Source organism: Fusarium venenatum, assembly GCF_020744135.1.
Source record: "Fusarium venenatum strain MPI-CAGE-CH-0201 chromosome Unknown EDB82scaffold_3, whole genome shotgun sequence".
NCBI classification, from domain to species: Eukaryota; Fungi; Ascomycota; class Sordariomycetes; order Hypocreales; family Nectriaceae; genus Fusarium; species Fusarium venenatum.
Genome location: NW_027072131.1, coordinates 3,109,340 through 3,129,747, shown reverse-complemented (window position 1 = coordinate 3,129,747; position 20,408 = coordinate 3,109,340). Strand labels below are relative to the sequence as shown.

The window sequence follows — 20,408 nt, the reverse complement described above, 5'->3', positions numbered from 1 at the left end:
CCTGTCATTAACATAGTATACTGCGCGCCAAACCCGTTCTTGTGTGATTTCGATCATGATAACCGAACAGGTTTTGCCTTGCTGTTAATCTGCGACCGAATGTCTCAGTAACATGAAAGTGCTGTTGGCAGGTATCCTTCGATCCATGATTGCCAAGACGGCCTTACCCCACTACTAACAATAGAAGTTGAGCCCCTCGTAATGGAAGCCTTTTGTAAAGAAAGAACTGGACATGTGTTTTTACCTTTGTGTATATATCTATTCTTGCCTATTGATTGACTATTAGGGTGTTTTAAGTATACAAAAGCATTGCTTCTCTATGAGGATGTGGTTGGGATGTGCTGCCTTCATACTTGGGTCCGTGTTCCATAACGTTTGGATCACCTAAAAAGAACCTACGTAGGTACGTAGACCCCCTGACGTCCAATGCTTATAGTGGCTTAGTGGGTTGCATTAACACGCCACAGGCGCTACAAAAACCCGCCACGTTAGGCCTGCCTTGAACTTGGACTCAACTACGTATCTCCACCCTAAGGTTGCTTCATTCATTCATCATCCCTCGAATCCTATTCAACCTCGAAACTTGATATCGGACCTCCTCTTTTGGCGATTCGCCCCGTTTTCTGTCTTGAAGTCCTTTCCGCCCACAGAAAGCCCTTATACGACTCCTTCTGCCCACGAAATACCCTCGACGTCGCATCTTCTGTTCTATAAGCGATCCGCTTCGAATACAATCGCCTTCCTTTCGCGCCGCCCAAACGCATCTTGAACCCGACCTTATCGTGCATATCAAGATCAGATTGAATCGAATCTCGAATAGCCACTTGCTCTCTGCCCTTGCCTCCCTTCAAGTGCGATATCTTGTATTCTTAATCCTGTCAAAATACCCGACCGCACTTGTTGTGAACAGCAACTTGCTTCATTGCGATAACCGGCAGCAAACCATAACGTGCAACCGAACCATACGCCTGGAACCTTAACGACCGACCCCAGCTCAAATTACCTGGAGTCGGTGCGCTCCATTTTGCCTCGCATTTGTCGACACATAGCATCAGGCAACCAATCTATCATACACTCACGGCCATCGTTCCCAAAGGATCAAGCGATTCTCCAGGTCGCATTCTGCTTTCCCAGAGACCTGTGGTCTACGCCAGGCGATGCGGCGGGGAGGGAGGACCTCGTGAACTATTTTTTAACTGGGGATCGAGGTCGGAAGTGCCAAACTGTTTGGCTGGCGAATAATACCTGTACGGGCCCCAAGCTCATGTTGTATGGTTGAAATTAATCATCTTATTTGCCATTCATTCCTTGCCAGCGCTCTCGATTTTCTCTCGCCTTCTCCGAACTCTCTCTTGCTGAGATCTCTGCAATTAATCAGACACTCCCATATATATTAGCATATTGTATGACACTGCTCTGGGGATGGATCCTAGATTTCTTGTCTCTCGCGAAGATCTGTACACCTTACAGATGGAAATGAAACAGGTGCAGTATGCCCAGAGCAATCATGCCGAACGACTTTTGCGATTGGAAAAGAAGCAGGCGGACGATGCTGCCTTGAAATCTGTCTGGAATTCTCCTTTTCCTGGAGTCTTGAGTGGCACTCCCCAGACAGGTAAGCCAACTGCCCAACACTGTCAGCTGTTTTCTAACGGAACTCTAGGACCTGTTTCTATCCCACACAACGATATGTTTGATGATCTGGACGAACAAGGTGAGGAACTTTTGGGATCTCTTCATCTTGGACCAGCAGAGGAGGAGCCTGTTCGTCGCGGGGCTGCTTCGCGGGCCAATAGTGTTCGATTCGACGAGAGTGCCTTGCACGGGTCAAGCTGGGGTGGCCCAGGGAATCGCCACTCAGGAGACTTTGGGCCCGTTCGCCCTGGAAGCGGTCTTATGATGGAGCGTTCGCTATCACACAAGTCAGACGGTCGACACAGTTCTGCAGGGCATTCGGTGCACTCTCATCACTCTGTTGCTTCTGGTCGGGCTAGCAGCTTGGGCCTTGACAACAACTTCGCTGTTGGTGACGATGACGACGACTCTTTCGATATTCCCGGTCCTCCTCCTGCTCTCTTCGTCCTTGGCACAGTGCCCTCAATCGTGCGATGCTGGCTGACCCCTAACTTTGGCCATTCCACACTCCTCTATGCTGACGTCTGCAGTGGCTCGCAGAAGTCCACGGTTGACTTTTTGCTGCTAAGAGAGTTGGACTTAGTCGATGAGATTCAACGTGACGTTGATGGTCTCCATCGTGTAAGGTTGAACGTCTACTTTGCCGAAGCTCTCTCCACGCACCATGGCAGCCGCTCCAGTAGCCCTCGACCTCCTGTTCCTTCAATCACTGTCCTTTTCGAGGTTTCTGGGCTTACAGAGCAGCCTACCCAACCGGCAGACCGCAAGGCTATTCGTATTTATCTGGGTAGTGATGTTCTGAGAGCTCATTCTGCAGATATCCTCTTTTCTCAGAACACCATGACACTTCGTGGTGACGAACGAGAACGGCTCCAGATTCCATTTGTCCGCCCGGAAGACGAGAGCACTTTTCGCAATATTTGCACCACAAACTTGGTCCCTGAGAAACCTAAGCTAAATGCCAACGCTGCACCTTTCGTCTCTGGTGATTTTAGCAAGGCTAGCCAGGAAAGCATTCACGACATGGAGCCCACTAACAACCAGGGCTATGAATCTCGAAGCGAAATGTCGCCGATGGCAAGCGAGGCAGCCCTTACCAAGCGCCCTAGCTCTAGAGGCAGTTTGTCTGGCGCAGAGAGTGAGCGGTCTCGGAGGGTCACCAATGGAGAGACATCGAGTCCTAAAGATGGCATCGCTGAACATAGTGCATCCGAGACCAGTCAGCGGGAGCCTCCTTCTGGTATCTGGGGATCCTGGCGCCACGGGTCAGGTAACGGTGCAGACGGTCCACAGCGAGACAGTTCGTTAAGTGGATATCAACCCGCTGGTCGGGGTCGCAACATGAAAGTTCTCAAGCCTCAAAAGTCAATCTCCAGAGTGGGCTCCTCCTATGACCCCTCTCCTTCAACCAAGAGCTCGGTGGATAGCCGGCGTAAAAGTCAAGCCGGGGTTGGCGAGAACGGTGTCACTCCTGCTAACAGATGGGAGGCCAAGCGCGTGATGAGCGTGGGCAGTGCCGAACACAAGGCGCAATCGCAATCGCAATCATCATCACCGTCTGTGAACCGCGAGGGGCGTGCTGTTAACGGTAATTCAAACAATGCTTTGCCCAGGTCAGCCAACCCCGTCGGTGTTGCTTCGGCATTCTCGTGGATGACACCAACATCGAAGCCCAGGGCGACCGCAGGCTCAGATTAGAGAGATTCCAACAATAGCTTCTCGTCTTTCATTCTTTATTATCGCTTCCCTTGACGGCCTTGTAGGTATGAAGACGTTTCGGAGACAATGGCCTGGATCTATTGTGAATGGCTATAGCTATTTTGAGCTGTAAAAAGCGATTATCCGGTGGAGGTCATACACTCTTAAGGACAGAGGATGATAATAATGATAATAATGGCGATTTGATCTTGCGGGATAGATAGACAGGGTCAAGGAAGCTGTTAGCCCTTGCATTCAACCAAAAAATAAGCAAATTTGTAACGTTGATGGCGTTTGTGCTATACAAAACTATGTAGTGGAAGGCTCTGTCGTCAGTCTATTATGAAATACGCCGCTGTTTAGATCTTGGACTCTGAAGGCAGAGTCTGCCAAACCTTCTTAGTATCGGCCATTGATTCCTTGACGACACCAAAAAGTCCCTTGAAGGCTGAGTGCGATGCGTCTCCCACGCACTCATACATCCAACTCTCGCTCGAAGTTACTGTGATGCCAGGCTCGGCGCGCAATCGGTCCAGCGCAATGCCCACCTCGCGGGGGTTACAACTCGACACTCCATCAGCGATGACATAAACCTTGTGGCCGGCGTTACGTAAATCAAGTGCTGTCTGAGTAATGCAGATGTGAGATTCAATGCCGACCAGAGCGATCTCAGAGTTCGGAGGTAAATCGGCAACGACAGAGGGGATGACCATGGAAAACTTGGTCTTGTCATGAGGTGCCGAGGGCAGGAGCTGGGCAAGAGATGATACAGTAGGACCAAGTTTAGCTGAGGTTTGAGTTGTGGTTACAACGGGGACGGAAAGGGAGTTGGCGAATTTGACAAGTTTCTGTGTGGTAAGGACGCTGTGGTTAGTTACTGGTTAGTGTGACGGTAAACTTTTGGTAGGGATGAAGGAAGACATACATGCTGTCAAATTCATAAATGACCTTGCGGAACTTTTCTTGAATGTCGCAGACGCTGTGTAACTCACAGTTAGTTTCAAATTATTGTACCGTACTATTCATGTAGGCTTACAATATCCTTGGGTTCTCTGCAATTAATGGTCAGTATTTTTTTTTTTTCACTTTGACTCCATTGTGTACGACGAAACTCACTAAACCGCAGCTCGTTCTGCGCTGAAGAAGACATGGCGTGCAGCTGTACCTTATACACAGTAGACCGAGTCGAAATATTTCCTCCAATAGTTCCTCTGATCAAATGAGCTGTCAGCGAGTTGCCAGTATTCGTCGCTGCAGCAGCCCGTGAACCGATAGGTAGTCGAGATATCCCACGTCGAGCAAGAACTGGTGCGAGCGCTTGCATATCCACGAGGAGCGCAAGAAAGAAAAATGAAAGGAGGTAAAGATAGAAAAGTGGAATATGAATAATTCCAAATCAAACTTATTCCGTATTGCTTCTTGTCATGCAAAAAGAAGTCTCGGTCAAATTCTGTAGCCGGTGTTCGGCATCTGAGACATTTGGAGTTTGATGAGTGAGTTAAAGTGGGAGAAGTAATTCTTTACCGTAGCTGCAGCGCGGGGGAACGGCAGTATGGAACCTAGGTAAGTAAAGTGGGGGGGATCGCCCGGGGCGGGCGCTGTCTTGGGTTCATGCAGTAGCGCAAGTGCCTTGTAAATTTCCTATGAGGTCTGGCTACAGGTGCCCAACAGGCCCTGGGCCAGGGTCTGAACGCCATGTCTGGAATGTGGTCCAATAGCGTGGTACAATAATAGAGATCGACATCAATGTCTCTTCTTAATATCACAGTTTGACTCATTCAGCATGGCTATTGTACAACGGCTTTATCTAGCAAATAATCGAATCAAATTAATTCTCTAAGTAGTTTTATCAATCAAGATTTTCCCCATCTTGCCGAGAATGTTAAACAAATCAAAGATCCCCTTAACTCCGGTGTTGTTCTCCAACCGTCTATAAACCATCCCACCCTGTCCTTTATATATAGGTACTAAGGAGAGGAAACAACTCTCCAAGTTGCGCCGTCACTCTAAGCATTGACCTCTGCAAACCATGTTCGCAAAAGACCAGCCAGCGCACTTGGTAACTCTTCAAGATTGTGGACAATCAAGTAGTACTGGAACGGGAACGTGTCCAGATACCTCTCAATCACCACTTTGCTTTCTCCGCCATCCCGAACAAACTTGGCTTCCTTGAGTTCAAGTACACTATCGCCCTTCTTCTTGTCCGTGTCATCCATAATAATAAACACGATCATGATCCGCTCTTCCATAGCCTCTCGCAGCATTCGTCGGATACCCTCATGGGCTGACGAAGGTGTGAGACCGTCGGAGAGAATGAGTGCGAGTTGCCAGAGATCTGCATTACCACTGCCTTGTTGTCGGGCCTCTCTGAAAGTTTCGATGGTTCTTTGAATGAGAAGGCCAATGTCGGTGCGATCTTGAGCGAAATTGAATTTCTGCAGTACCTTGGCTCCTGCATCCGAAGCAAAAGGTTCTGTGAGGCCATGCGCGCTGAAAACGTCGGCGCCAAAGCCCATGACACCAACTTGTCCAGCTTCCAACATTGTAAGTGAGCGTGACACCATGACGAGGGATTCCATCGCCAGGGTACCCGATGATGTCTCCCCCATACTCTTACTGTCATCCACGCAGAGAAGGATCTGGTAGGTTCGCTTGGTCGGAATACTGCGTCGCATCCAGATCTTGTCTCGCTTGTAGCTCGAAGCAATGTATGGGATAATACGTTTGATGCTGAGCCGCTTACCGGTACGGAACCCACCCGAGAGCTTTGTTGATTGCGAAGGTGTAAGGATGAGTCGGAGCTGAGATGTCAATGCCAACGAGAGCGAATGTGTCTTGGTCTGGAACTCGGTCCACTGTTGCATCGACTCTCCAAAGTCTCGGAGCGGACGTTCTTCATCCGAGATGTGAGTGATGGAGAGTTGAGTCGATGTTTCCTGAATGTCTACTTCGTCTTGGTCTTCTTCTAACATTTGCGTCTCTTGCTCAGAAGGACTGAGCTCTCGGTCGTAGTTACCTTGGCGTGTCTTGACTCCTGAGCGGGTGTCGTCCTGGTCCTTGTCTGTATCTTGATTGATGACATCTGGCGCCTCGGTGGTGTCGGCGGTATCCATTTTGTCGGGATCCTGCTCGGTCTCATCCTTGTCCTCATCCATCAAACGGCTTGTGGGATCTTGCTTCTCCTCATCGATAGCCATGGACTCGTCAATGGGCTGCACCTGTTCGTCATCTGCAGTTCCCATAGCTTGCGTGTCCGTGGCAGTCTCGTCGTCCTGAAGATGCTGGAATTCCTTGCGACCTTGGTCGGCGCTTGGATCCTGTGGCGCGTTTTGTTCATTGGCCTCGGAGGGTTCGGCATCCTTGATGTCCTCTTGTTGTCGATGCCAACGTTCAAGGGCATCACCGAGTTTCTTGAAAGGATCGCTACGGGCCGAGTCCGGTTTGTCTTGCTCTTGATCGGCTCTGTCCATAATCTCCTTTGACTGCGACGTAGAACCCTTGTTTCCTGCGCTTGTATCCTGGTCAGCGGCCCCTTCTCCCATCTCCCCATCCTCCTGTTGAGCGGCATTGCTTTGGAAGTTATCATCGACGTCCATTGAATCTGCATTCTGGTCTTGACCAGAGGTCTTGACATCGCTTGGTGCTGCATTGTCGGTGTCTGTCGTAGCGCTGTCTTGAGGAGGTTGGCTCTGATCCGTAGCATCCTCCTGTTCTTCGGCTTTCTCTTCTTCCTCTGGCTTGACTTCCTCATCGACCTCATCCTTACCGCCAGCCTTTTCCTCGGGTGTTTCCTCATCCTCTTCAATTCCGGCTTCTTCTCCTGCCTCCTCTTGTAGTTGGGCCTCGGCTGCTGCATCTTCTGAGTCTTGATCCGCATCATCGCCCATTTCCTGGTCCTCGACTTCTTTCTTCTCTTCTTCAATGTCGGACAGATCATCCAAATCATCACTGTCTGATGCTGGCTCCTGCTCGTCGCCGAGATCCAAATCCATATCCTCGGGGAGCGCCAGGGTGTCGTTCTCCTGCGCGGTTTGCTCTTGCTTGTTCATTTCCTCTTGGGTTTTAACATCCTCTTCTTCCGCGCCAGCCTCCTCCTCCTCCTCAGCATCTTGTTCACCAGAATCGTCAACATCTGGTTGTTCTTCACCATCCTGTTTCTGAGCGTCTTCGTCTCCCGCCAGCTGCTCATCATCCTTCTTCTGCCCCTTAGCCTTCTCGCCCTGTTGGTCTTTGTCGGCCTTCTCTTCGTCGTCTCCGTCCCACATCTTCTCGTCAACAGCAGTGGGATCAAGGTCATCAACATCTCCAGCCTCTTCGTCCATGTCATTCTCCTCCTCCTCCTCTTCATCTCCATTCTTCGATCCTTCTTCGTCGTCATCGGCACCATCAACACTACCCATATCGCCTTCAAGCTCCTCGTCCGCCATATCAACAGCATCCTTTTCATCTTCCATTTCGCCATTCTCCTCTTTGTTGGCTTCCTGAGCAAGCTCAGAGAGATCCTCGTCAGGTTGGATGTCCTTGCTAATGTCTTCGGCACCTTCGCCATCGCCAAGGCCAGTGCCGGATTCCACTTTACTGGATTCGCCAGAGGTTTCATCAGACTTTTCTTGTGGGGTGCAGAATCCCTGAGACGAAATCTGAGTAAAGGTCTTGGTCATGTTGTAAGCCATGTGTGCTATAGCACTATGTATGTCGATGACTTGCATCAATGTCTGCTGCGAGAGGCCAACATATTCAGTCAAGATTGGGCTTGCGATTGCCATGAGACTCATGGCTGCCTGACCAAGATGCTGATCCTCAAGTTGAATTTGCTGCAGCATATTGATGCAGCCAGTCACACTACGTTCAACCTCTGCAGTATGAAGCTTAGTGAATAAGCTGGCAAAGGCGTCACTGTGGCTAGTCAGCCAACCGGGCTCATCTTCCTTGCGAGGAATTTCTTTCGCGGCCTTCTTTGCACCTTCAACAGCTACAAGGATCTTGTCGCAAAGTGTCGAGATAGCGTTTGCGAATGTGCCTAGTTCCTTGCCATTGTATGTCAGGCCTAGAACCTCCTCACTAATGTTAGTCCAGCCAGCAATCTGCGTGAAAACAAAAGAGAGCTTCGGATGTTCTCTGTTTAGATCCTCAAGACTGGCGCGGAAGCTGCTTAGTTCGCTGGAGAATTTAGCCTCTGCAAGGGCAGCTGCTTCAGAAGACACGCCTTCTGGGAATTGTTTGAGACCGGTAGTGGAGGTCTGGAGTGACTCAAATCGTCCATTCCACGACTTCAGATGCTCTAGAGTCATGGTGTGCTTGGCTTCTCCTAGCTTCTCGTGGATTTCCACTAGGCGGATGGCATACTGGAGGATTTGGACGAGCCAGGGAAGAAGACGTGTCCAGTCGGATACAGTTGTCTGGCGGAGGAGAGCACCGTGCTCCTGGGCGAGGCTCAAGTGATGAAATTGTGATGATGATCGTTTGAGTAGCGACAATGAGGAGCCTCCATTAGAGATCAGGCTTCGCTGAGAGAGCAGCAGGTTGAGCATCCCTTCGACGAAACCAACACTTCGCGCAATCTCTGCGCTCGTCAGATCCTCGGAGTGGTCTCTAGACGCGTCTCTAACCTTGGGGACGAGGTCAAGAATCTTGTGGAAGTGATAGTCCATGGCCTCAGTACAAGCGTCCCCGGGGAGATGCACTGGTTTGATGGATGCTAATACGAGTGAGAGTGTCTCCTGTTCAGCAAGTTTGTCTTGTCCAAGGTTGTGCTTCAGACCCATCTGCCGAAGATCGCGCAAGGTATCAGCGAACAGTTTCCTCTTTCTTGTCTTCAAGTGCTTGACCTGGTCCTTGTTCTCGTCATTCAAGAAGGGTGGCGTTTCTTTCCGTAACTCTGTCATCGACTCGTTGAGACTTGAAACATAGTCATCGATGGTCTGCGGTACATCGCTAGACATGTCTGGATTGTCTGAGATCTTGCGCATGACCGAGACAGTTTTGGAGACGTTGGCAAGTCGCCTGTGGCCATCGATCCATCCAGGCATGGTCTCATTCAGTTTGGAGAAGACGTCCGCCGAGACCTCAGGAGCAGGAGATTTGTTGTCAAGATGAGCCATGCGGCAGACTTCTTCGTCAGGAAGACCTTGCTCTATAATTTGCTTTGCCTCCTGGCCAAGAACACCGCGGAACTTCCTGATAATCCGGAAAAGTTTCTGATGAGACTTGCGAGCACTCTCGCGAAGAGCGTTGATATTTGTGTCCTTCCAACTTGCCATGAGGAGAACATCCTTCATCTTCTTCTCAATCGGAAGACGTCCTTTGTGCAAAGTTTCCTCCATAATCTTTTCATATCGAGAGTAATAATGAATAAAGTTGGACAACGAATGCAATACAACTTGCAGAATTGGATAATCTTCAGTCAGGAGCTTGAGGTGGCTTTGGAGTTGACGTAATAGGGCCAGACGTGCTCCATATTGGCCAACGATCGCAGTGGAAAAGTACATCTCTAGACTTGAAATCAGAGAAGCAGCATACTTTGTCATCTCTTTAGGAAAGTCAACAAGAGACAAGGGAACGGCAATGACAACTTGGTAAGCCACAAACCACCATGAATACGCGTCGTCTTGGCATTTCTTCTGTTCCATGTCAAAGAGATTGGCCCAAGTCGATAGTTCCAGTCGTCGCCAGCGGATGACTGTGTCAGTAAGGAGGTTGTGGAGAGTAAGAACACCGTAGATTTTGCTTGCCCATCCGCCAAATTGCCATTCATAAACATGGCCGTGAAGGTACTCAACCTTGGGAAGGATCTTGGCCAACGGCTCGGTGTGGACAAGTTCGAGGACCTGATCACAAGCTTGGATGACATCGGCCAACGGTTGCATATGACCAATCTCATCTACCATCTGTAACTCACGGAAACGAGCTTTGATCTTATGCATGAGGACAACAAGCTGACGAGCTTCTGGGACGTTGGCATCTGTGTAAAAGTTGTAGTCCTTGTCCACAGTGGGTGAGACGAGTGACTCAAGTTTGTCGTTCAGGAAGAACATGGTGCCAGCCAGCATCTTGCTTGTAAGGTTACGATCAATGTTCTTGTGGTCGATAGTTTCCGATGTAACTCTGTCTCCAACAGATTTGCAAACGTCATTGATGGCTGTAGCGAAATCCTGTTGAGTGAGGAAAAGGTTCTTGTGGATTTGTGCCACATGCAGAGATCGATCGCGCACTTCATCTTGCTTCTTGGCAGAAGGCACGTTCGCAGCTTCTTCGTCATCGAAAGTCGGGAACAACTCGTTGAACTCCTCTGTATCAATCTCCTCTTCGTCCTCCAAGGAGCCTCGGAAACGGTATAGGCTACCCTTGGCAGCTTGCTCCTTGCGATCGGCCTCAAGTCTCTTGGTCCACTCGTCGAACAAACTATGAAAGCTCTTGAAAACCATATCACGGGCATGATGGCCGATGTTCTCGAAACCTTCAATGCTGGCAACGACAGACATGTAGTTCAGGAATTCAAATGTTCGTGACGAAAAGTCTCCGTCCTTCTGGTTCCACATGGTTCCGCCCAGGAAAGGCGTAACTTCAAGAATCTGCTGTGAAGCAGGTGCCAAGTTACGAGCTGATGCGGCATCGCATAGTGAAAGCCCAATCATGAGGCAACGAAGCAAACTTGAAGTAGGTCGTGTCATGTCTTGATATGCTTCGAAACGGGCAGAGAGTCTGTCCAAAAGTCGAAGTACGTTTTCTTTCACTAAGTGCAGCTCTTCTGCCGCTTGACCCGGGTCATTTTCAAGAATCTGAAGAGCAGAAGACAGAGTAGGGCCCGTAACGGCCTTCAGCACGTTAGAGAACTCAGCATGGAGCCGACTGAGCTCTGATTGATCGGGTCTGTAGATTGGTCGAACCTCTTCCGGAAGAGGGCCTAGGGCTGTGGCTTCAGCTTCAAGGAGACGGATGCGCTCATTTGTATCTTGTCCGGTAAAGAGCTTCTCAAACGTCCGAAGTGATCCAGTTCGCTGATCGAGAAGAGCATGCATCTCTTGAAGAAATTCGCGTTCCATCTTCGGCCTACTCTGAGGATCAAAGACACGGTCTGGGACGTACAGCTTGACAGTGCCAATACTGAAGTGAATCCAGGCAAAAGCCGACAGATGTGCCTGCTTTTGGAGGTCCACTTGAGAGGCAGTGAGCGCCTTCAAGGCAGGGATAAGGTGTTCAACGGCGATCTGGCGGAAGTGGTCCTGTTCGATGAGAGGCAAAATGGCATCGAAAGCTTGGGAATTCGCGGCAGGATCTTGAGAAACAAGTTGCGCTGCTTCAACAACGACCTGCTTGAGACCCTGGCCGTGAGCATTGAAAACCTCAAAAAGAAGGTTGGAAAGAACATTGTTCAGTCTAATCAAGGGGTTCTGAACCAAGTCAGCACTGAGGGTTGCAAGCTGCCGACCCGCAATTGGGAGTTCCGCTTCAAGGAGAGCCAAAGAGCCCAAGTTGACTGATCCCAAGTTTTGGAGCTTTGACCAGAACGATGTTACGAACTTGCCATCCCAGGAGAATTGGTTCTGGAAAACAAGGTTCTCGACTGTTTGGAGAAGTGCAGCCTGGTGCTCAGAGCTGGCAAGCATTATTCCCGCTTGCGTAGGGATATTAGACAAAACCTGCAGCTCTGCGTGATCTGAGTTGGTGGGGCTGAGCATTGCTACCTGGCGAAGTGATTCAAATTCTTCAACCATGAAAGGCATACGCTCGGCCTCATCAGCACCGATTCGACTTTCGAGAGACTCGATTTCTGTAGTGAGGGATTCCAGAAGGCTGTCCACGTTTGGAACATCACTGCTGATGATACCCGAGGCCTTCTCGAGAGTTGTCATAGCCTTTGCCAAGTCGGGAATTGCTGCTCCCGCCTTCCATCGTAAAGTATCGAATCGAGAGCCCAGCTTTTCAAGTTCCAGTGTTTGGTCCAAGAGAATTTTTGTAGGCAGTGGAGTCGGGCGGAAGACGTGCCAAAGCAGCTCCATGCTCAGACCGGTCGACAACTTGAATCCAGCGGTAAAGTCTTTGCCCAGCCGGTCAAGAAGAAGGAGAACAAATTCTCGCTCCTGGATGCCATTCGACAAAGTCAATTGTTTTTCAAGGAAGTTTGTACCTTGTGCAAGGTGTGCCTGAAACTTAGCTTCGTCAAAGTTGTCTTCAGTGGTGAGTCGGACGGTGCGCTCAAGATAGCGTACAACACCTTTGAGAATTCGAACGCGCTCCGTCCACGATTCAGAAGACTCGAAGTTGAACCCAAGCCATTCTTTAGTAGTGTTGATCGTAGAGACCAAGAATGAAGCCAGCTTCACGGTAGCATCTTTCGACACAGCTGCTACACGATCACTAACAAGTGATCTTTGAAGTCTGTTGAGAGCGTTCAACTTGTTAACCTGAGCCTGACGTCGCTGGCCCTCGATAGAGTTTTGCAGGCGATACAGGTCGTGGTAGAATTCGAGGCAAGCGCCAAGCCATCGTGCGTGATCTGTTGAAGGCAAAATCTGGGCCATGGGGAAGTTGCTGAGTGGGTGCAGGGGCTGCGTAGGCTTGAGTGCCGGAACGTTCAGGGAATCATAAAGATTAGAGACGGTTTTGAAACCGTCAGTGCCGTTGCTTGAGTGAAGGAAGTTAAGCAATTCTACAACCCCAACCTCGAACGCCTCTTTGTTGGCAGTATCCTTCGGCAGAGTGTCGGCAAATCGAGGAAGGAGAGCGATATCTGATATAGAAAGTGTCTCAAGAGCGCGCTCGACAATCTCGACCGATTCATCGGTTGCGGTAGTCGAGTCTGCTACCTGCTTGGATGTGCCGTACCGTTGCAGACTGCTCTCCACGCTCACAACTCTATTGTATGAGGGGTCAAGGGCGGGAGGGGGTGTATGAATATGAATTTCAACAGCACGATTCCGCATTGCGCGAGAAAGCTCGCCATATCGAGGATCCATGGTTAAGAAAATGCGGAATTCTGGGTGTGGGCGCACGATTCTAGGTTCTCCGCCAGGTCCACAATGCTCATTGATGCTCAAGAAGCCGTTGGGCTCAAGGAGGGAGTTCAGTCGATCAAGGACAGAAGCGTTACACATATTGGCATTGTCAAGAACCAGCCACTGACCCATTTGTAGGGCCTTAACAATGACACCATCCAACCACTCAAAACGAGGGTTCTCCAATACCAAATTTTGTTGCAGAGGAACAAGGGCCTTGGACAGTGCGGTGGCTACCTCAGAGTCGGTGGGGATTTCTTGAAGCAGCCCTTTGGCCGCTTCGGTAATGGCAGGAAGCGATGCAACATCACCAGTAAAGCCATCAAGCAAGTGAAGTAGATAAAGCGCCTGGTTGGGAACATCCCCTGGCACTGTCGACATGACCAAGTTCTGCAGGTCCTGCTGGAGGGCTCGGAGAGCAGCGTTAACCTCCCGAAGGGGGTCTGCCTGCTCAAATCCACCAACAAGATCCATGGTATCGATGTCAGCGTTCATCGGGAACACTACAAGAGGTTTTCCGGCCAAAGCTGCGACATGCTCCAGCAAAACAGTCTTGCCGTAGCCTGAAGGGCTGCTGAGAATACAAGGAACATTTTGCTTGACACAAATCATGAGTGACTCAAGCTCAGCCAGTCTAGGAATAATGTCGATATTAGGGAGTCGCTCTGGCTGAGAATGAGGATGTCTGTCGAGCAGAGCCAATCCAACTTGGCCAAACATTGGGTTGATATCATGGTACAAACTATGCTGTCGTGGCGGCGAACCGGAAATCAACGTAAAAATATTGTCCACTTCCTCACGATCCCGCTGTGTTCGGAATCGCTGTCGGACAATAATATCGAGAAAGTCGTCAACATGGGCATTGCGAAGTAGAGGGTCAGAGGAGTCGAGAAGTTTCAGCCAACGAAGGACATCGCGCAAATTGAACTCCCAAGGACTTCCCTGACTCCCGAAAGCCTTCTCTATGGCCAGCTTGTGGTCGAGTTGAGACACAAACTGAATCAGTTGGCTGATCGCCTGTGGTTCAATTTTGGGGTAGTTGTGTGCTGCAATCAAGTTCAGATCGTCGTCTGAGAAGACATCGGCGTAAACAACGATGAAACGGTTAACAAAGGAGGCGGGTAAACCTTTGCGGCCACCGCCCTGGTGATGAGGGTTTTGGGCTGCGAAAAGGCGGAAATCTGGGTGACGCTTGAAGACTTGATCCAATTCTGAGATATAAACCTCACCTCGATGATCAAGACAAGCGTTCAGGCCTTCCAGTACAGACTGAGAAGCAAGGTTCATTTCGTCCAGGAGTACCCACTCGCCCTTTTGCATAGCCTGAAGGAACGGGGCGTCCCTCCAAGCAAAGTTACCAGCCTCGGCTCCCTCAACAGGAACATCAGTACCAAACAAGTCCATCAAATCAGTTTGATCAGATAAATTAATTCTTGTCAACGGCTGCCCACATGCTTGGGACAAGGCTGCAACAAGAGTCGTTTTACCGACACCGGGACTTCCCTCAAGCAAAATCGGCCGTTGCATCTGAAGCGCTCGAAGTACTCGCATGGCATTCAAACGCGTAGTGGGTGCATGAAAAGCAAATCCAGGATCAGCAACGCCTATGGAAGCCCGAGGGATACTGAAGTGGCCAATGGTCAAAGAATGGTCATCCATAGAGAGCTCTGGCTGTGTCTCATAGATCCCAGAGACATCCTCACCAATAAGCTCACTTAGCTTGCCCAGACACTTCTGGCGTTGTTGGCCAAGTGACTTGGGGTCGGTAGCCAGGATAGCAGAAGGATTGGCGCCGATGCTATCAATAAAAATGGTTGAAGCACCATGAACCAGGGAGATGATAGGTTCATTAGATTGGAAGTTATTGATAAATTGGACCCAAACAAGAATTTCTCTGACGGAGAACGGCGCTGATGCCATAGACCTGAAGGTGTCACCGAACCAAGCAGCAAACTTAACAATGATTTCAGTCAATTGCTTAGAGTCCCTATTGAGCTTTGTCTTGACAATCTCATAGATGTCTTCGCTTTGAGACAAGGCCGGGACCCAAATTTCAGTGAATCGGTTTCGTAATGCAGGCGAGAGTTCCTTCTTTCCAAAATCACCACCTGGGTTCATGGTAGCAAAGAACTGGAATCCATCGGCTCCAACAACAAAGGAGTTGTCAACACCCTTTTCGGCAAGAAGAAGTGTTCTTGAAGGTTCCAGCACAGAGTTCAAGCGCTCCAAAACCGAGTCATCAGCCAAGGAGATTTCATCCAGTAGGAAAAAGTGACCCTCTCGCATCGACTCAACCAGACTTCCGTCTGCCCACTCAAACAAAGCTTTGCTTCGTGTCTCGTGGCCACTGATTCGCTCCCGGACGTCTTGAGGAATATTGTTGATGATTGAAGTATCCAATGTGTTATATCGCTCCAAGCGCTCTTCGACCGAGCCGGAGATATCTAATCCAAGCGTCTGCAGAACCGGCTTCAAGTCCAAGTCCATGGCATCGATGATGGCTCCACGGTTACGAATAGGTCTTTGAGAACCAATCAGATCACCCGTCTCGGTATTTTGGTGAGCATTGACGATATGGAGCTCTCTTTTCAATGCCTCAGCAAGCAGTTGGACAACGGTTGTCTTGCCACAACCTGTCTCGCCCACTAGTAATACCGGCTCGTTGTTGCGCAATGCTCGAGAGACAAGAACATAGAGTCGGCGCATTGCATGGGTCCATACGACTCCCTGGCTGTTCTTCTGACTCGTGAACTGCTTCAGCTCAGGGGCCACAGTGGCAGAGTAAAGATTTTGGGGATCGATCTTGACTTTGAAAACCTTCTCAATGATCTCCTTGACAGCAATGCGCTCCTCCTCGTCACGAACCCTTTCTGCGAGTAACATGAATCCGTGACAAGCAATTTCCTCACGTGTCTCGGCCTCTCGCAACGCCCAACGAAACAGATCTCGAAGTGTGGCAAAGCTGTCTTTTTGTTCAAAAAGTCGACTTGTTTGACGAAGTCTTGACAGTTCCTTGTAGACAGTAACAATTCTTCGGCAATCCGGAGGAGAGGTGTTTCGACTTCGTTGTTGAAGAATAAACTCCAACTCGTCTTCAGGTATGTCATCAAAGTGCAGCTCGAGGAATCTGTTACGGAACGCTCTTGAGAGCACCTTTCTGCCACCGTACAGACCAGGGGGGTTCTGTGTAGCGAACAAGATGAAATTCTCGTGTGGTTTAACGATCTCTTGAGTTTCGGGGATCAAGAGCTCCCGGTTGTCATCCAGAAGACGGTTCAGGGCCTCAAGAACGTCTGTTGGTGCCAAGTTGAGTTCGTCAAGCACGATCCAGTGACCTTGACGCATTGCTTGCACAAGGATACCCTCTTGGAATCGGAGCTTGCCATCAGACCCAGAGATATAGGTACCAAGATACTCCTGGAGGTCGGTATGCTCGTGGTTGTTGATACGCACAAACTTATTCCCAGTGAAGTTTGCAAGGTACTCGATCATACTTGTCTTTCCAGCAGAGGTTGGGCCTTGGATAAGAATTGGGAACCGCCTTGTTGAGGTAGCACGGACAAGGTTCAGAAGATTTCGTTCGACATAAGGAGTAATGATGTAGTCGTCCCGCTCAATGGGTGTTTCATTACCCTGGAAGAGCCAGTATTGTCTGTCCCGGTTCTTGTTCTTGAAGCGTACATATTGTTTACCATCGTTAGGGTGTTTCGGTGCTTGAGAAAGTAATGATTGAGGGTTACCGTGGCTCTCAAAGATGTGGTGGGATATTAAGGGCACAAGCATCTTTTCCGACTCTCTGTCAAGCAGTGTAAGAAATCCCATTGCAAATCCCTCGTAAAGAGCCCTTCGCACACCATAGTAAGGTGCAATGGTATTCACGTAGCTCAGAACTCGTGTCAGGGTACGAAGACTGAAGTGAGGCACTTCATTCGCTCCATCGACCAATCTCTTCTCTTCTGCCAGTCGCTTGGTGTTGATATAGAGACGCGCGATGTCATCTGCTGCCTGGTCATTTTTGCTGCTGCTGTTGCCGAGATAAGTCTTGATGATATGAAGCAGATCCTTAATATCCTTGTCTGGACTCGATACGTAAACTTCGGTAAATCTGGAGCGGATTCCAACTGGCAAATCTCGCTTTCCAATATCGGTTGCAGGGTTCATGGCACCGAAGATTCTAAAATTGGGATGAGCCTCGATCTTTTCGATCTCGCCAGTTTCTGACAAAAGAATGGATGGCCTCTCCTCAGGACCGGTCAGGAGATCAGCAATGCTTTCAAGGGTATCGGGAGAGGCAAGGTTGATCTCATCGAGAAGTACCCAGTCACCGTTGCGCACAGCCTTGACAAGATTTCCCTCCATGAAAGAAAAGGCAAAGCTGCCGGAGCCTCCGGAGACCTGAACATCGAACTGCTCGAGATTACGGGCAAACAGGTCCCACCGTGGACGTAGATCGAGCAGGATCTGTAGCTTGGACTGAGTCTTTCGACGCTTCGTAGGCTGCTCATCTCCATCTCGAGTCTCTGATTGTTCTGCTTGAACTCGTTCGAGCTCTTTCACAATCTTGTTAAACATCTTGGGGGCTTCCTTCCATAGTTTAGAAACCCTTGACCATTGTCCCTTAGCAAAGCATTTGCCAACTTGCTCAAGGTACTTTTGGTTCTTTGATGCAGAGATGCCAGTAGCTGAGAACAGATCCTCGAACTCTTCCTTGAGGGGCATGGCCAATGTTCGAGTATTGACAGGCTTGAAGCCACCGAGAAGATCACCAACCTCACTTTGTTGGGACAAGTTTACGGCGACAAGCTTGTGGCCCAAGGACTCGGCCAGCTGCTGTACCACTGTAGTCTTGCCGATACCGGTTTCTCCAACAAGAAGAACAGCCTCGTTGAGTTTGACCGCGACAGCGATTTGTTCCAACAACCTCTTCGCGTGCGCTGTGCTTGCGAATGGCCGTTTTGACTTCTGAATTCTGTTCGATTGCTTCTTCTTGCGCAACACAGCGCGGCCAATGCTGAACTGGTTTTCACTCTCCTGCAAAGGAGGTATATGAGTTGACATATAATATTCAACTCGTTCTTTTGGAATGCGCATCTCCTCAGCAATCGCAAAGATAAGGTCTTTACCGATCTGTGGATCAGGGCAGCTTCCAACAAAACAATCAACTGCTTCCATAAACATTTGATCTTCTGTCGTGTTTGTGATCGCCTCCTCCCCTGTCTTTGAGCCTGCGGCGATTAAAGACTCCCGCAGTCTGCGACACCATTTCAGCAAGTCACGCAGCGTCATCTGGCGGTCCATCACATTGCGACCCCGAGTAAATGCGCCAGGTTTGTTGCTGAACTGAGACAGACGGGCATATACTGCAAGAATATCGGGGACGAGCCTTCGCAGGATGGGGTACGTCTGAACTATGACATCTTCAAGCTCGGAGGCTGCGAGGGCTTGGGTATTCAAGGTCTGCCAGAAGCGCATACCAACCATGCTAGGCAGATTCTCCCGTCCATTCACACCTCGTGATGTCCGCACTGTTGCAAAGAGTCTGAACGTGCTTGCTGCACGTATCCTTTCGCCTCGACTTGGGATAAGAAGTTCTTGTCGTTCGATAAGGGGGAGCAACGTGCTCAAAACCTCGGTGGGGGCTCGGTCCAGATCCTCCACCAACACCCATCGACCTTCTTTGACTGCTGTAGTCAAAACACCAGGACGCCACTGGAAACTGCCGGGTTTCGTGTCGGTTGAGTATAGGCCGATCAACATCTTGGCGTCGGTCTGTTCGTTGAGGTGCAATGTGACCATGTTCGAGTACATGCCAAGCTGTTTGGCGATTTCGTGAACCAAGGCGGTCTTGCCGACTCCAGGCGGGCCGTGAAGCATGACTGGGTCATGTTCTCGTAGCATGGTCGCCAGCTTTTCCAAGTTGGACACAGTCGTGGGGGTGAGTACGAGATTCGAGGGCTCTCCGGTTGGTCCAAGAGGTCTGGGGAGAATGACATTGCCGTAGGAAACGACGTAAGGGGTTAGAGCCTGTAGGTACGGAGATTCATTGTCGTTGGCTTCGTGAGCCGCTTGTACTTCTTGGCGCAAAGTTAGGAAAGACTTTACTCGAGACTGTTCGTACAACGAAAGGAACCCATAATCAATCGATCTGCCGTCAAAGTCTGCAAGGATAGCCTCGCTCTTGCCGATATGTTCTTGGATGAGAGATTCAAGCTTCCAATCTGACCCATGAAGAAGTTGAATAAATATCCTGGTCGCGAGATAACGGACTGCTGTACTTTGGTGATTAAAAAGGGTCTGCATGAAAGCGGCCGATGTCAGGGGGCCGAAGTTGCGCGAGTCGAAGCTGATCAGCCTCCAGGCGACAAGGAGACTCTGTAGGAGGACATCGCCGTCCTGAGTGATAGCATCCTGGTCAAGTTTCAAGGGTGGGAGTCGTAGAGAGTGTGAATTAGTCGGCTGTTCGGCGGTAGAAGAGGCGTATTCGATGAAGGTTGATAGATAGGGAGCAAAAGGAAGAATACGTGCTAGTGCCGAGTATATTCGTATATGTTTTTGTTCATTGCCAGGGTTGAGAATCCATCGAGCACAAACGTCTGGAAAGACATGCTCGAAATGCGCAAAGATACGCTCTGTAAGTGGTGGGCAAAGAGCTGCCTCAGCAATAGCATCGAGTAACTTCGTCGAGGACTCTGTCTGAATAATTGCCAGTATTTCTGCAGGCAAAAGTTCTAACACAGTCGCGTCCTCAAGGAGCGACCTCCTCTGTCGTGAGACATCAATCATTGCCATGATTGCGCTCTTGTCGACAAATTTTGGTTGCCGATGCTGGTGTAAACGTGATTTACCAACCGCACCTTGAACTTGACTTTTTTTTCTGTTATCTTATCTCGGTTTGTGCCAGTTGTGGGGCCATCTAGGTTGCGCTAATCTCATGGACCCTGGACTTTACCTGGAAAGTAATTGGTATCGACAACATTCATTTTACCGAATTGAGTCTAAAGATCGTGTGTTTCTATTCTGAGGGTATTGCTAATATTGCCATTTATTTTTAAACGAATGCGTTGCTTCACCTTCCCAATT

The 20,408-nt window shown here is 49.6% G+C and overlaps 3 protein-coding genes across 3 annotated transcripts; 1 reads left to right on the top strand and 2 right to left on the bottom strand.

The window, feature by feature from the left end:
• Positions 1 to 1,422: 1,422 nt before the first annotated feature.
• Positions 1,423 to 3,333, top strand: EDB82DRAFT_431520 (uncharacterized protein; the record flags this gene model as incomplete). Its single annotated transcript, XM_025727274.2, has 2 exons — positions 1,423 to 1,615; positions 1,664 to 3,333. 2 exons carry the CDS (start codon positions 1,423 to 1,425, stop codon positions 3,331 to 3,333), a joined length of 1,863 nt encoding a protein of 620 aa, XP_025581757.2.
• A 274-nt stretch (positions 3,334 to 3,607) lies between these two features.
• On the bottom strand, positions 3,608 to 4,830 carry EDB82DRAFT_505916 (Isochorismatase-like protein). Its single transcript, XM_025727273.2, has 4 exons — positions 4,450 to 4,830; positions 4,370 to 4,385; positions 4,259 to 4,312; positions 3,608 to 4,197 (listed from the first exon to the last, which is right to left on the bottom strand). The coding sequence occupies exons 1-4, from the start codon at positions 4,655 to 4,657 to the stop codon at positions 3,693 to 3,695; spliced, it is 783 nt and encodes a 260-aa protein (XP_025581756.1). The 5' UTR covers positions 4,658 to 4,830; the 3' UTR covers positions 3,608 to 3,692.
• Positions 4,831 to 5,339: 509 nt separating this feature from the next.
• EDB82DRAFT_546712 (uncharacterized protein) lies at positions 5,340 to 20,117 on the bottom strand (the record flags this gene model as incomplete). Its single annotated transcript, XM_065609469.1, has 93 exons — positions 5,340 to 5,426; positions 5,463 to 5,531; positions 5,562 to 5,617; positions 5,678 to 5,696; positions 5,778 to 5,806; positions 5,855 to 5,866; positions 5,945 to 6,019; positions 6,056 to 6,200; positions 6,282 to 6,298; positions 6,350 to 6,383; positions 6,414 to 6,509; positions 6,552 to 6,577; positions 6,632 to 6,793; positions 6,830 to 6,887; positions 6,924 to 7,066; positions 7,100 to 7,249; positions 7,283 to 7,367; positions 7,401 to 7,571; positions 7,611 to 7,688; positions 7,725 to 7,853; positions 7,908 to 7,985; positions 8,037 to 8,132; positions 8,175 to 8,188; positions 8,249 to 8,261; positions 8,310 to 8,390; positions 8,430 to 8,630; positions 8,664 to 8,840; positions 8,883 to 8,912; positions 8,943 to 8,987; positions 9,018 to 9,209; positions 9,240 to 9,466; positions 9,500 to 9,510; positions 9,541 to 9,730; positions 9,767 to 10,012; positions 10,049 to 12,957; positions 13,003 to 13,100; positions 13,140 to 13,142; positions 13,185 to 13,268; positions 13,326 to 13,382; positions 13,413 to 13,606; positions 13,640 to 13,727; positions 13,758 to 13,880; positions 13,920 to 14,013; positions 14,047 to 14,070; positions 14,104 to 14,285; positions 14,322 to 14,398; positions 14,456 to 14,527; positions 14,558 to 14,597; positions 14,631 to 14,782; positions 14,816 to 14,831; positions 14,874 to 14,995; positions 15,032 to 15,083; positions 15,159 to 15,222; positions 15,253 to 15,305; positions 15,336 to 15,419; positions 15,480 to 15,500; positions 15,540 to 15,634; positions 15,677 to 15,772; positions 15,842 to 15,908; positions 15,975 to 16,003; positions 16,073 to 16,135; positions 16,190 to 16,290; positions 16,336 to 16,420; positions 16,463 to 16,511; positions 16,551 to 16,577; positions 16,620 to 16,693; positions 16,736 to 16,745; positions 16,782 to 16,846; positions 16,886 to 16,961; positions 17,010 to 17,075; positions 17,106 to 17,284; positions 17,315 to 17,369; positions 17,418 to 17,449; positions 17,495 to 17,502; positions 17,551 to 17,570; positions 17,646 to 17,703; positions 17,737 to 17,846; positions 17,886 to 17,900; positions 17,931 to 18,035; positions 18,069 to 18,131; positions 18,165 to 18,290; positions 18,327 to 18,359; positions 18,399 to 18,471; positions 18,505 to 18,553; positions 18,605 to 18,769; positions 18,803 to 18,853; positions 18,887 to 18,903; positions 18,946 to 19,085; positions 19,122 to 19,283; positions 19,320 to 19,352; positions 19,401 to 19,546; positions 19,604 to 19,622; positions 19,692 to 20,117. 93 exons carry the CDS (start codon positions 20,115 to 20,117, stop codon positions 5,340 to 5,342), a joined length of 10,839 nt encoding a protein of 3,612 aa, XP_065463933.1.
• Positions 20,118 to 20,408: the final 291 nt, after the last annotated feature.